The sequence below is a fragment of the Palaemon carinicauda genome, chromosome 18 (assembly GCF_036898095.1).
Source record: "Palaemon carinicauda isolate YSFRI2023 chromosome 18, ASM3689809v2, whole genome shotgun sequence".
Taxonomy (NCBI): domain Eukaryota; kingdom Metazoa; phylum Arthropoda; class Malacostraca; order Decapoda; family Palaemonidae; genus Palaemon; species Palaemon carinicauda.
The window spans coordinates 21,236,900-21,250,077 of record NC_090742.1 but is presented as its reverse complement, the minus strand read 5'-3'; the positions used below and the strand labels follow the sequence as shown (position 1 = coordinate 21,250,077).

Genomic DNA, 13,178 nt, shown 5'->3' with positions numbered 1-13,178 from the left:
ATATATATATATATATATATATATATATATATATAGAGAGAGAGAGAGAGAGAGAGAGAGAGAGAGAGAGAGAGAGAGAGAGAGAAGTCCCAATGTCCACAATTCATTGTTGTTAGCTTTGTCCATATCGTCAAAGTTGTATCTAAGGAAAAGGGGACCCTAAACATAAATTCAACTGCGCATAAAAACTATATGTATAATTTTATAACTTTTTTTCCCATCTAATTTCATCAATATAATATTGCCATCCTCTAAGCTTGGAATTTATACAAGTATACCTTTTACCTGGAATATCTAAAGGTCCCTCCTTAAAATAATCAGGACATTTCAACCAGTGATAAGTGATAAGTGCACCCACTTGCATACATCACTACCATTTACATCTCACAAGTTTGAAAAAAAATGATAATAATGGTGAAAGTCAGGTGAGAGAAGGCACAGATTTCACTTCTCTCACACCCTCACACCCTCACTCTCTCTCTCTCTCTCTCTCTCTCCCTCCCGTCCCTCTTCCCGTCAGTGTTTTTTCCCTCGGCCTTAATATGTTTCCATGTGGGTAGGAATGTCACATTTTATTTGGATAATAAAATTCAGGATAGACTATTTTTAACGAGACCCGTTTGTCTTGAAGACTGTCCCGCTGGGAACCCACCAGCTGGTGTGGGAGGAGAGGGATTGCAAAAGGGGGCTCTATGGGGGGGGGAGGGGGGCTGTAGAGAACTTTAATGAGGTATATTGGTGGGGGGATATGGAACAGTACGGGTAAGGGAGAACTTGGACCAGGGGGGGGGGGGGAGGAGAGCAACCAAGGGAGGGGTGTGGTGACATTAGACGGAAAGTGTTAGGAAAGAAAGATTTCTTTTATAGTTTGTAAGGGGATTTTTTAAGGAGAATCAACTCGGGTCCCTCGTCTATCACAGACTTAACCCAGTGAATCTTTTCTTTGCTTTATTTTATCTTCAGTTTTTTCCTCAACAGATATTCCGCATTTAGTACACAAGAGGAGTCACACACACTACGTCTGTTTACGAGTTCCGTCTCTTTCGGACTGCCCATGTGACGCAATTTCCTTGAGAGAGAGAGAGAGAGAGAGAGAGAGAGAGAGAGAGAGAGAGAGAGAGAGATTAAAAAAGTAACCCTAATAAGCTATCTGAGTATAATGCAAAGAAAAATTACCATTGTCATCTTGATAGAAGTATGCTCGAAAAAATTCACGACAAATTGATAATAGAAAATTTATTTGATACATATTACTGTTTTATGCTAATTTTAACACCATAGAAAGAAAAATGGACCTTCATATAAATAAAATTATAACTAAACCACACTTTATATTACTCTTGCTAATACTTAACTTTCCAAACTATTCCCTCCCTTGGTTAGCTAACTAACTGCTCCCATTTTTCTTTCACCCATCTTCACTATCAGCTAAAATACATAGCTCATTGAATTGTAACTAGTTATGTTCTAAGGCCTTAATAGGGCTCAAAATTTCCGATACGAAGTTAATACTAGTAGGACCATCTGATTAAATACTTTTCTTTTTAGAAAAAGTGGCATTTTAATTTTCATAATCACATTGTGTTTACCAAAAGCTCTCCATCCCATAATTATCCTTGTTTTAATTCTTATGTCCATTTCTTCTTCTTAAATGCTATTAGAATATTTTCTACTTTGGTTTGCTCTCTTATCCATGTTGCTCCTTTTCTGTCGCCTAGTGTTAATGCCATCATTATTCTTTCCATAACTCTTTTGATTTGTAACTAGCTATGTTCTAAGGCTTTGGTAAGGCTCCAAGTTCTGATGCGAGGTTAACACTGGTAGGACCATCTGATTAAATACTTTTCTTTTTAGAGATAGTGGAATTTTACGTTTCATATTCTCATTTTGTTTACCGAAAGCTCTCCAACCCAAGCTCATCCTTCTTTTAATTTAGGTGTCATGTCCTAAGGTAACACTGTCTATCCTAAGAGGTTCGTCTATAACCGTTATTTGTTGCTTCTCTGCATTTTCATTAAACACTATCTTAGTTTTATTCATATTCATTTTCAGTGTTAAATTTTTTATTTCTCTATTCAAATCTTCTATCATCTATTGCAGTTCCTCCCATGATTCACTAGATAGTTGTTAAAGTATTCCCCATTAATATTAACCCCTACATTACCCAACCTAAATTTGTAAAAACTTCTAGGCATGCTGTGAATAATTTTGAAGAGATAGGATCTTCATGTCTAACTCCTTTCTCAATCAAAATTTCCTCACTATCGTCATGTAGTTTTAGGATTGCTGTACTTTGCGTCTTTGAAGGGCTTTCATTACTAGTGAGGTTTTGACAGAATCAAAACCTTTCCCATAGTCTATAAATGCCACTCATAGTGGTTAATGCTTTTAGCACTTCTTGGGGGATTGGTAATGTTACTCCTCTATGTAAATGTGTTTGGGGTAGCTCAAGTTCCACTGATTACCGCTCAATTTCCATAACTTCCATATTATCTAAAGTTTTTGAGCGTCTTCTGGCAAAACGTCTTAATAGGTTTGCTGAAGGTAATTATCTATTCCCTAGTTTGCAATTTGGTTTTCGTAAAGGCCTAGGAGCATATGATGCCCTTCTTACAATCTCCAATGCTGTACAGAAATCCCTTGATTGTGGTCAGGAAGTTCGTATGATTGGCCTTGATTTTAGTGCTGCCTTTGACCGTGTTAATCATGAGGCCCTTATTTTCAAACTCAAACAGTTGGGAGTGGGTGGGTCGTTTCTTAGCATTACTATTGCTTTTTAAGTAATAGATCTCAAAGAGTTTTTGTTGATGGGCACCACAGGGTAGTGTTCTTGGCCCATTACTTTTCATACTATATACGCATGACATGTGGTTTGGCCTAGAAAACAAGCTTGTTGCATATGCAGATGAGGCTACTCTCTTTGCATAAATTCCATCCCCTGAATGTAGATCTGGGGTTGGTGAATCCCTTAATAGAGATTTAGCTAAAATTAGTGCATGGTGCAAATTATGGGGTATGAAGTTGAATCCTAACAAAACTCAAAGTATGATTGTAAGTAGGTCAAGGACGGTGGCTCCTCAACATCCGGATCTCAGTATTGATAATGTTTCTTTAAATTTGTATGACTTTTAAAATTTTAGGTGTGATTCTCGACAGCAAATTTACTTTTGAGAAACACATTAGGTCTGTGTCTTCTTCAATTGCACAAAAAATTGGTTTATTGAGAAAGTCTTTTAAGATTTTCGGTGATCAATCTATTCTGAAGAAGTGTTTTAATTCTTTCATTCTACCTTGTTTTGAGTATTGTTCTCCTGTCTGGTGTTCAGCTGCTGATTCTCATCTTAATTTGTTGGACAGAAACTTACGGTCTATTAAATTTCTTATTCCTGATCTAGATATTAATCTTTGGCACCGTCGTTCAACTAGTTCATTATGCATATTGCATAAGATTTTTCGTAACTCTGACCATCCTTTACATTCCGATCTCCCTGGACAATTCTATCCTGTTCGTAATACTAGGCAGGCAGTTAATTCTAAAAGCCAGGCCTTCTCCAGCATGAGGCTCAATACTACACAGTATTCTAGAAAACATTCCAGCTGTTACCAAGTTGTGGAATGATCTTCCTACTCGGGTAGTTGAATCAGTAGAACTTCAAAAGTTCAAAGTTGGAGCAAATGTTTTTATGTAGACCAGGCTGACATGAGTTTTTTTTTATAGTTTATATAAACATATCTGTTTTTGACGTTGTTAATAGTTCATGTAGGACATATCTGTTATAACGTTGTTGCTGTTTTAGAATGATTCATTGTTAACTTGTTCTCATCATTTATTTATTTCCTTATTTCCTTTCCTCACTGGGCTATTTTTTCTTATTGGAGCCCTTGGGCTTATAGCATCTTGCTTTTCCAACTGGGGTTGTAGCTTGGCTAGTAATAATAATAATAATAATAATAATAATAATAATGATAATAATAATGTAATACATTATTTCACTCTTTCCATTTCCTTTATATATCTCTGTATCTGACACCTTTAATTATCCATACAAACCAGAGAGTTAGTTTAACCATCCATGTCTGCATTTCAATCTTGGTTCCCAAATGTAATTTTTCCTAATCACTTTTCTTATATCACCTTTACTACCTTCTTTGCTTTACCTTAGCCATTATTTGTCTCTCTATCTTACTACACCGAATTACACTTGTATATAGACAAAAATCAAGCAGTTCCTAACTTTTGACGTATAGAACTTGTGAAAACTTTATTTTCGAACTTATTTGCTTCCGAAATGGTCACTGCATATTTCTACATTCAGAAAAATATCAACATCATCATCATCATAATCATCTTCATATAATCATTATCATTATCATCATCATCATCATCATCATCATCGGCATCATCATATGATTAATATTATTATTGTTATTGTTATTAGTATTATTAACTACACTACAATCCTAATTGGAAAAACAAAATACTATAAGTCCAAGAGCTTCAACAGGGAAAAATAACACGGTAAGGATATAAAATAAATAAACTATATGAGAAATAACGAATAAAGAATATGAATTACTTCAGAATACATTTCTAGTTCCAAAGTACCAGGAATTTGCAGGTGCCCACATCGCCTCTCTCTCTCTCTCTCTCTCTCTCTCTCTCTCTCTCTCTCTCTCTCTCTCTCTCTCTCTCTCTCTCTCTCTCTCTCTCTCTCGTTTCTTGTAATGTGTCAGACTGTCAGGTGACGGGAAATCAAAGATTTCTTCCCTTGTTTTATATAAAAATTTTCAAGATCTGTCATATTTCGAGGTAGCACATTGCCTTCTGCAATTCATTCTCTCTCTATACTCAGAATTATTAAAAATATTTACACTTCACTACCTAAAGTTAACTGACCTATGATAAACCATCGATCAACATATTCTATTGTAGTCTCTGCTTTAGTGACTCGCTTACAAAAGAAAATGGAGTCCCCCATTACAAAGAAAACAAAATATTTACAGCAGTAACTAAACTTATTTGATATTAGCCACATTTATGAAAGCTCTATACTACGATGTACACTCATGGCAATAACAAATAAGAACCTGCAAACATTAAATTTTGTCAAGCAAAAGAGTATTCTAAAGGAAATGAGTAATTGAAACGGCCATTAAATTATCAAAACTTGATGGAATAAAGTACGATATTATTAATGAAATAGTAACCTACAAATCACATAAGATCACGGATATCTCTTAAATTTAAAAAACAATATACAATGAATATGATATGAGCTTTGGGAATCAAGGCAAATGTTTAAATATAGATAAAATGACATCATATGATGAATGAGGAGCAGTAGATTAACATATGGATTAAAAAAAAAAAAAAGGAGAATTAGCACTGCAAATAGCTACCTTTGTCTTAAAAATAGGCCTACATTCATTAAATTGTGGAAATGTCTATGATATTGCTTGGTAGGATTTTCTCCTACGAGAAATTTGTCAAAATACCGGTATTTACCATACACGAATTTGTCTTTTCTCCTGCGGTTTTCACAAACACTCTCCTAGATTCTAAAACCTTCCTTGATGCGTTGAAAAATTAATATAAACATAAAATTCTAAAATTTTGTCTCTTTGGTAATTATTCTATTTTAATTTTACCACCTTGAAGTAACGAATGCTAAACACAAGCATTCATATACCAGAATGTAAACAAACCCATGTGAGTCATAGCGCGAGACTAGAGTTTACTGTCACTCCGTACCTTCAAACCTTATACTGTAGTTGGACATTCAAACATAGCAAGTGTAGAGACGTATTTTTATTATTTGGACTCGCGAAGGTAAATAGAAGTTTTAAGAGGAATATCGCACATCCGAAAACAAACTGTAACATCAAGAACACATTTTGACTCGCCGTCATGTGAGAGAAATTATATTATACTATTTCCTTTGAGAAAATTAAAGATAAAGTCTTGATCACAACTTTGTCGTTACCACCCCAGCAAATGGGCAGCTGTGTCATCTGGGAGTGAGGGCTGTGAAAATATAAAGCTGGTACATGTGCATTTGTGCTTGCACATGTGCAATTGCGTATTTTAACCCCACATCTTGTTGTTAGCTATGCAGTGTTTCATAACTGCAGCACCTTGCAACAATTCCCCATCATTTACTGAAGTGAAAGTTAAGTTCCATCACAAGGCTGTTTTCTTTATTCACATAAATCATTTTCCAGTCAGTCACTATATGTAATAGCCGAAGGGATTTAATTTTGTCAGTGGCTCCACAAGCGTTTCATCAAAATTAGGCATTATGAAGCATACGAAATGGATAATCATTGTATTTTTTATAACAGCAATTGTTTAATTTTAAACATAGCTGTTAAACCCTAAACTACCCGCTGATTCACAACTAAGGAAAAAAACGCATTAAGAATCCGATAAACCTTAATTTCGTGTAACTGGTGTTTCAATTACATACACTTCATCATATAATATACTATTACACATAGCCCATCGCATACGAATATATGGCATCCTAGAGTACTGGTGGATATCTTTCATTCACTAATTCCCATGAAATCAACAGTACATTTCTTCAAAGTTCAAATAATATGACATATTTGGAGGGAATGTGTATTCTTCCTAACTATACAAACACGAGTTCTTTACATAGGAGTCAGCTTTGTATTGGTGACGAAACAAATTTCGGTGTCGGAACAAATTTCACTAACATTATACGATTAAACCATAATGCATATACTATAGACATAGCTATTCTAAACTCATCGTAAATAATATCCAAGAATAAATTGATAATATACACCTGCTTTGTAATGTTTAATACTGATGGATGATGTAACTTTGATCATTTAATTTCAGGCTTTTCATTATGTAATAAATATCGCAAGTTACCGAATGTTTCCAAATAGTGTCAAGCGATGAGCAGGTTATGGCAAACAACATCTTTTTATTTTAAATTTTATTAAGAAAAAAAGTATTTACAAAAGTGAAAAACGAAATTCCTAGTCACAACATTTCATGACAAAGTGCATCAACTTTTTCATGTACAGTAGCCATTACTGAGCAAGTCGAGAGGGCTGGTGTACTTTGTCAATAAAGTTTGAAATATGCAAGAGCTCGATTCGTGGGGTCCGATATGGCTGTTGGTTTCCATCGTCATCAACCTCAATATTTTTCTTGGGCTTTGGAGTAGTTTTATGGGAACAGCCTAAAACCTCAAGAACTTCGTCCCAAACTGTTTTGTTACAAGTAAAAGCAACAAATATAAAGGCTCCTTGCAGTGAAGTGAGAATGATGAAGATGCACCATGCAATGTCATCATTAACAAAGTATGCAATGATACCACTTACCCAAGCAATACTCATCAAAACCGCAAGCCTCCCATGGACTTTAAATAAATTCCTGTCGAGGGAGATTACGTTTTCTTCAGGCACTGATTTGCTCCCAAGTATATTCCAAGCTGTGCTCACAAAAAAGAAAATATTCAGAAGGATAAAAACAAACGAGGGTGCAACAAAGAACATGAGAAGAGACATGTTGTGTCCAAACCAACATCTCTTTTGACCAAGACTAGGATACAAATATGACGGCAGACCTTGTGGTTTAGTCTGGTCGGTGACAACCAAGCAAAGGACAGCGACGACTGCCAGCGACCAACAGTACAATGAATAAAGTAAAAATCTCTTCTTCTGATCTCCTCTTCTCAAATAAAGCCGTGATGTAACCGTTCTGAACGAGTCCCAGGTGTCAAATGCTATGATGTTCATCCAGCAAAAGGACGCAAAGAAAGAGAAATAGATAAGACAGGCCGTTATATAACAATTGGTGGTTTCTGTGGAAACAGAGGGACTTGCAAGGAAAACAACGTAAGCAATCAAGAGGCACATGGCGAAAGAAGCCAGATTTTTCCCCGCCAGATTTCGTAAACTATTTAGCACAATGAATGTGAATAAATGTAGTGATAAGCAGCAGACTGATACAATCAAACATGCAAATGCTATCCAATTTAAAGTCTCAGATTTGATCGAGTATTTTACACATACTAAATATCCTCCCTCATATTTCTTATGATCAATAACCATTTCTTCGTTTTCCTTAAGATAAGAAATTATGGTGTTGTTATAATACATGAAATCAATTTCTTCAGCATAAAGTCCCATTACAAGTCCAAACATTAGCCTCGTGGGTCAAGTTTTTCTTTGACTTATTGGGTAAGAGACCATCGAACTGAACCATTTTCGAACTACTGTTAGTGCTATTGTAAAAAGATGACAATCTCTTGGTATCTAAACAGACTCCATTTCTGTGAATCTCATTTGAAAGTCGACACAAAGTACTTTGACAGGAACTGAAACCTGGAAGAAACGTTTTTTCCCTACCACATGGAGAAGAGGAAGGTTCAATTTTACCTGGGATACTGGGAACACTTAGTAATAAAGATAACGACTGGGGGAGATATAGTGCGATTCCATAAAAGCACTTGAGTTTTTCGACTGCTACATTATTACATTCGGCACAGTGTATATTTCTATATACGACGTCAGTTGAAAGGTTAGAGACGAACTCCACGTATTCCTGGCATAAATCATTCATCCCTTCAAACTTGTTGTCCTTTGGACATGATTGTACAGCTTTTACACAATCTCTAGCATACGGAAACTTGTACAGAAGAACTTTACACGATAATTTGATCTCTCTGCGATGGTGCTTCACGAGAGCAACCCAACTACTATCTTCCTCAGAAAAAATTAAATTAGACTCGATATAATTTTGTACTTCTACGTTTCCTGACATGGTAAAGTACATGTAAGATAAGTTTTCATCAATGTACTCTGTTACGTTGCCGTTGTTCAGAGGAAGATTGTTGTACTCTGAGTCATAACTTTTCCAATTAAAGAATTCTAGGACATCTTCCATGTCTTCCTTCCTGGCCTCACAACTCATTTCCCCTTCCCAAGGGTGAAAATCTTCTGTATCATCATTGCAGACAGCACAATAGTAGTTTGGGTAGGTTACATGTGTAGCATTGTTAGTCACTGGAAAACTTAGCAAAATATCTCTCTGTTTAGAGATATTTGAAGGTGAAGCCGAGGCACAAAGGCTTGCTATAGTCGTATTTTCCCATTCGCGTTTACAAGTGTTTCTTCGTATATAAGCTGCACTTTCTGGAGTAAGGGACACACATTCTGATTTTTCCACATTGCGAATTTGCGTGGAAATATTGTATGTGGGAGCATCGAGGCAACAATCACCATAGGAGATGCAATCTGAATCGCATTGACAAGAGTAAGAAAACCTTTCGGGAGGTTCTTTGCAATTAATTAACTTACATGAATATGGTTCTGAAGTGTTATTATTAGCCGAACAATTTCCAGCGTCATTTAGAAGTAAGAATATAGAAGTAAAGAATACAACCTGACTATATGAAAGCACCATTGTGTTGCGTATTTTTTTATCTTTATCTCAAGGTAATCTGGTACTTAAAAAAATAAGGTTAATAATTGCTTAATGGCACAAATCTCAAAATTTTCACGGTCTCAGATTTTCTCTTAGAATGCTTTAAAGATATATTTTATGGGTATATGTGTGGTTTGTTTTCTCTTAACTACTAAAAAGTTAAAGACCATTAAAGGACACCAGAAGGTATAATTGACACGCTGAATAGTTTATTTTTCTTGTGTTTCCACGCCGTAACGTTTCTTCAGCTGAAGTGTGATGGTCGTCTACCTGCCAGCTTCCAAATCTTGACAGCAGCCAAGAGTGTAAGTCGACTTTACTTACCCACTTCTAGTCTGAAGGTCTATTTCGATTCAGATCCTTGCAATGTGTGTGTGTCCGCTTGCAAGGCTGACTTGACTGGTTCTCTACATTGCCACACTCGTTTGGTTCCCTGAAATAAAATATTGATAGCATTATTTACTTTCCAGAGGGCCGCATCAGTAATATTTATTTGAGTTTGGGGTTTAGTATGTAATATGAAAACATTTTGAAATTTTCATTAACATTCTTCGATTGACCTGTTCAGTCTAGTGCAACATCCTCTAGGGAAAATATTTCATGTATCCTTTGGGAAAATCAAAGCTGTACTTAAAAGCTGAGTTACTTTAGCAATATGTTCATGAAACCCCCTTTTTTTCTTAAAGTCAAAATCACATTCTAACGATACAACTCGAAATTTAAGCTGTGAATAATGAAACTACAGAACAACACCAGGACATGCTAAGAAAGAAACCACTAGCAAAAAAAAAAAAAAAAAAAAAAAAAAAAAAAAAAAAAAAAAAAAAAATATTACATCCTAAACAACATAGAAACATTCAGATAAATTCCAAGCAAAGAAGACAGTAGGGAACCACATGAATAAATCATATCTCTGGGAGCAGAAATAGAAGCTAATAGAAGCCTAAAAAATAAGTTGCGTGTAACTAGCATAGCCAAATGTCTCAATAGTCCTTGACAGGATAGCGGGCATCAATAGCAGGAAGAAAAAGAAAACGCTGATGCAAATAAATATCTAACGAGCAAGACAATGCCCTAGAGACTGACCATATACACACATGATCAGCGTCCAAGCACCCTCTCCACCCAAGCTAGGACCAAGGAGGGCCAGACAATGGCTGCTGATGACTCAGCAGATAGACCTATAGGCTCCCCGAAACCCCATATCCTTAGATGACAAGGATAGTGAGGTTGCAGCGACCAAAGGAACTAACGAGAATGAGCGGAACTCGAACCCCTGACTGGCGTTCACCAGTCAGGGACGTTAGCACATCGGCCACCACAAGGAATATGATGCATGGCAATTGACAAATGGATGTGTGTTTGTGTATGTGTATGTGTGTGTGTGTTACGAGGATTAGTTACAACAGAAACATGGGTGATGGTGAAATATTCGGTCTGATGGAGTCTTTTTTTCCCACTTAAGGCTTTGGATTTGATTTCTTACTTCAACTTGCACTTTTCTGTATTTTAGTACTTATATTTCTTCTTTAAATGAGGAACTATAATCTGGCTCTCTTAGGGAATAAAAAAAAAAATCTAAATTAAAAAAAAAAACAAGATATATGCAATACAAAACCATAAAATTTAGCCAAACAAAACGATTTGTGTTTTTAGCAAATTCTCTTAATCTTTATTGCTACCATTTAAGAACAATTATCGTCATCACCTTCAATTACTCTTTAGACTACGACCGCCAGAATCCATAGAAAAATGAATATTTCAAATATTACTGTTATCATAATTATTGTTATCATTACCTTATTACCTTATGAAATAGCCAAAAAATTAACTAACCTAATAAAAATTTCAACAAACAAGATACCGCTAAGCGAAAAAAAGAGCGAAGAGTAGACCACATTATAAAGTACAGAAACAAGCAGAAAGTAAAAAAAAAATTACATACATAAAACTGAAAACATGCAATCGAACACAGATCAGTTGAGAAAATGCATAAGAATCAGAAAGAAAGATATGTTGGGAACGAACATTCTATAAAAGAGCATCAAAATTAATATCGTATCGCCCTGCATCAAAATCCCCAATAGATTCAGTGAGACACGGATACAAGTTAGAACCTTCTCGGGGCTCAATTAAGAGAGATCTAAATGTTTTATTAGCACTTGAGAGAACTGAGAAGTCTCACCACATGTCTCCACACGACCCTTCCCACCCACACTCCATTTAAGGTATATGCTAAAAAGCAAGAGCCAAAATCAATAAAGTAATTTTCCATAAAACAGTCAATAATCATACAAAATTCTACAAGGAATTGCATAAACATCATCTGCAAATTCCATTTCCTTATGGTAACTGTCCAATTCAAACTAACTGAATGAAAGAAGAATTAGAGAAAATTAAAATGGTAATGCTTCAATAGGCTTCAATTATTACGCAGTTTTTTCGTGATCAACCTTAAAACATTTTCTTTTCCTCTCTATGCAAAAACTAACCCATTACCTTATTATCTTTTATTTATATGTTTGGATGGGAAAAGTCTCTTATTTACGGTTGTGATCACAAAAACTGACTTGATTCTATCTATCTTTTAAACTAGAGATAATGAATACGAAATTCAAAACAAGAGGAACTGATGAGTAAATCTTAGATCACAAAATCTACTGTAAATCACTCGGTAAGAGTAACGTACCAATTCAACCAAAGGACGAAGGTCCTGATGAGGCTGCTACCATCTAAACAACATTTTAATAATATTGGGACATGAAATGAAGCATACGCAATTATTTCGATCATCACAGTGAACACAAGAAACCACAATCATGAACAGAAAGCTATGAAAGCATCTAGGATTCGCATCATACACAAAAAATACCCATTCTGTGGGTAACGTTTTGAGAAAACAAACAACACGATCTGTCAAGAACAAATTTAAGAAAACTGAGTGAGAACATCTCTGCAGGGCGACTCCAGACTGCAGATAATTTCTATGGCTACAATAATAATCAATGTAAAAACAAACAAGCAAAAGTTTCATAACATTAAGAAAATATGAATGATAAACAAATTCCCAACGCACAAACAAAACAAAACACACCTATACACACACACACACAAACACACACACATGTATATATATATATATATATATATATATATATATATATATATATACATATATATATACAGTATACATATTTGGATAAATATGAATGTTTACATATCTATAAGATACACATATTAATATCTATATATAATATAAATAGATAAAGATACGTTAGATATAGGGCTCCAAGCAATGACACACAGCTAACATTCCTGCTAACACACGGGTAATCCTGAGTTACCTTTTAACATCAGTAAGTCGGCAGAACTCTCTCCAATCTTCCTCCTCAGGATGCTTTGTGCTTTGTAAGAAATAAATACCCCTCATGGCGCCCTTTTTGAGACCTAACAACAACCAGCCAACTCAAATTATACATTTTTAAATCATCTATTTTCTTCCTTTTATTATTCATTTAAATACAGACCTTAACACTTCATCGCCATAGATCCTATGCATAGTTATACACATGGAAGAGGCTTTGAAATAGATATCCTTAATGTATTAAAAGGTAAATCTGTTCTTATAGCATATAGAGTGATCATCACAACTAATCAAAAATTACATTAATTCATGGTGACTGACTTCCGTTTTTCCTCGAAGTAAAAATTG

The 13,178-nt window shown here is 35.2% G+C and overlaps 2 protein-coding genes across 2 annotated transcripts; both read right to left on the bottom strand.

Annotated features, from left to right (window-relative positions):
• Nucleotides 1-7,015: 7,015 nt before the first annotated feature.
• On the bottom strand, nucleotides 7,016-12,860 carry LOC137657017 (uncharacterized). The gene is made up of 2 exons (XM_068391369.1): nucleotides 12,811-12,860; nucleotides 7,016-9,899 (listed from the first exon to the last, which is right to left on the bottom strand). Exon 2 carries the CDS (start codon nucleotides 9,443-9,445, stop codon nucleotides 8,153-8,155), a length of 1,293 nt encoding a protein of 430 aa, XP_068247470.1. The 5' UTR covers nucleotides 9,446-9,899; nucleotides 12,811-12,860; the 3' UTR covers nucleotides 7,016-8,152.
• Nucleotides 7,066-7,776, bottom strand: LOC137657215 (G-protein coupled receptor Mth2-like). Its single transcript, XM_068391557.1, has one exon. The coding sequence runs from the start codon at nucleotides 7,774-7,776 to the stop codon at nucleotides 7,066-7,068; it is 711 nt and encodes a 236-aa protein (XP_068247658.1).
• Nucleotides 12,861-13,178: the final 318 nt, after the last annotated feature.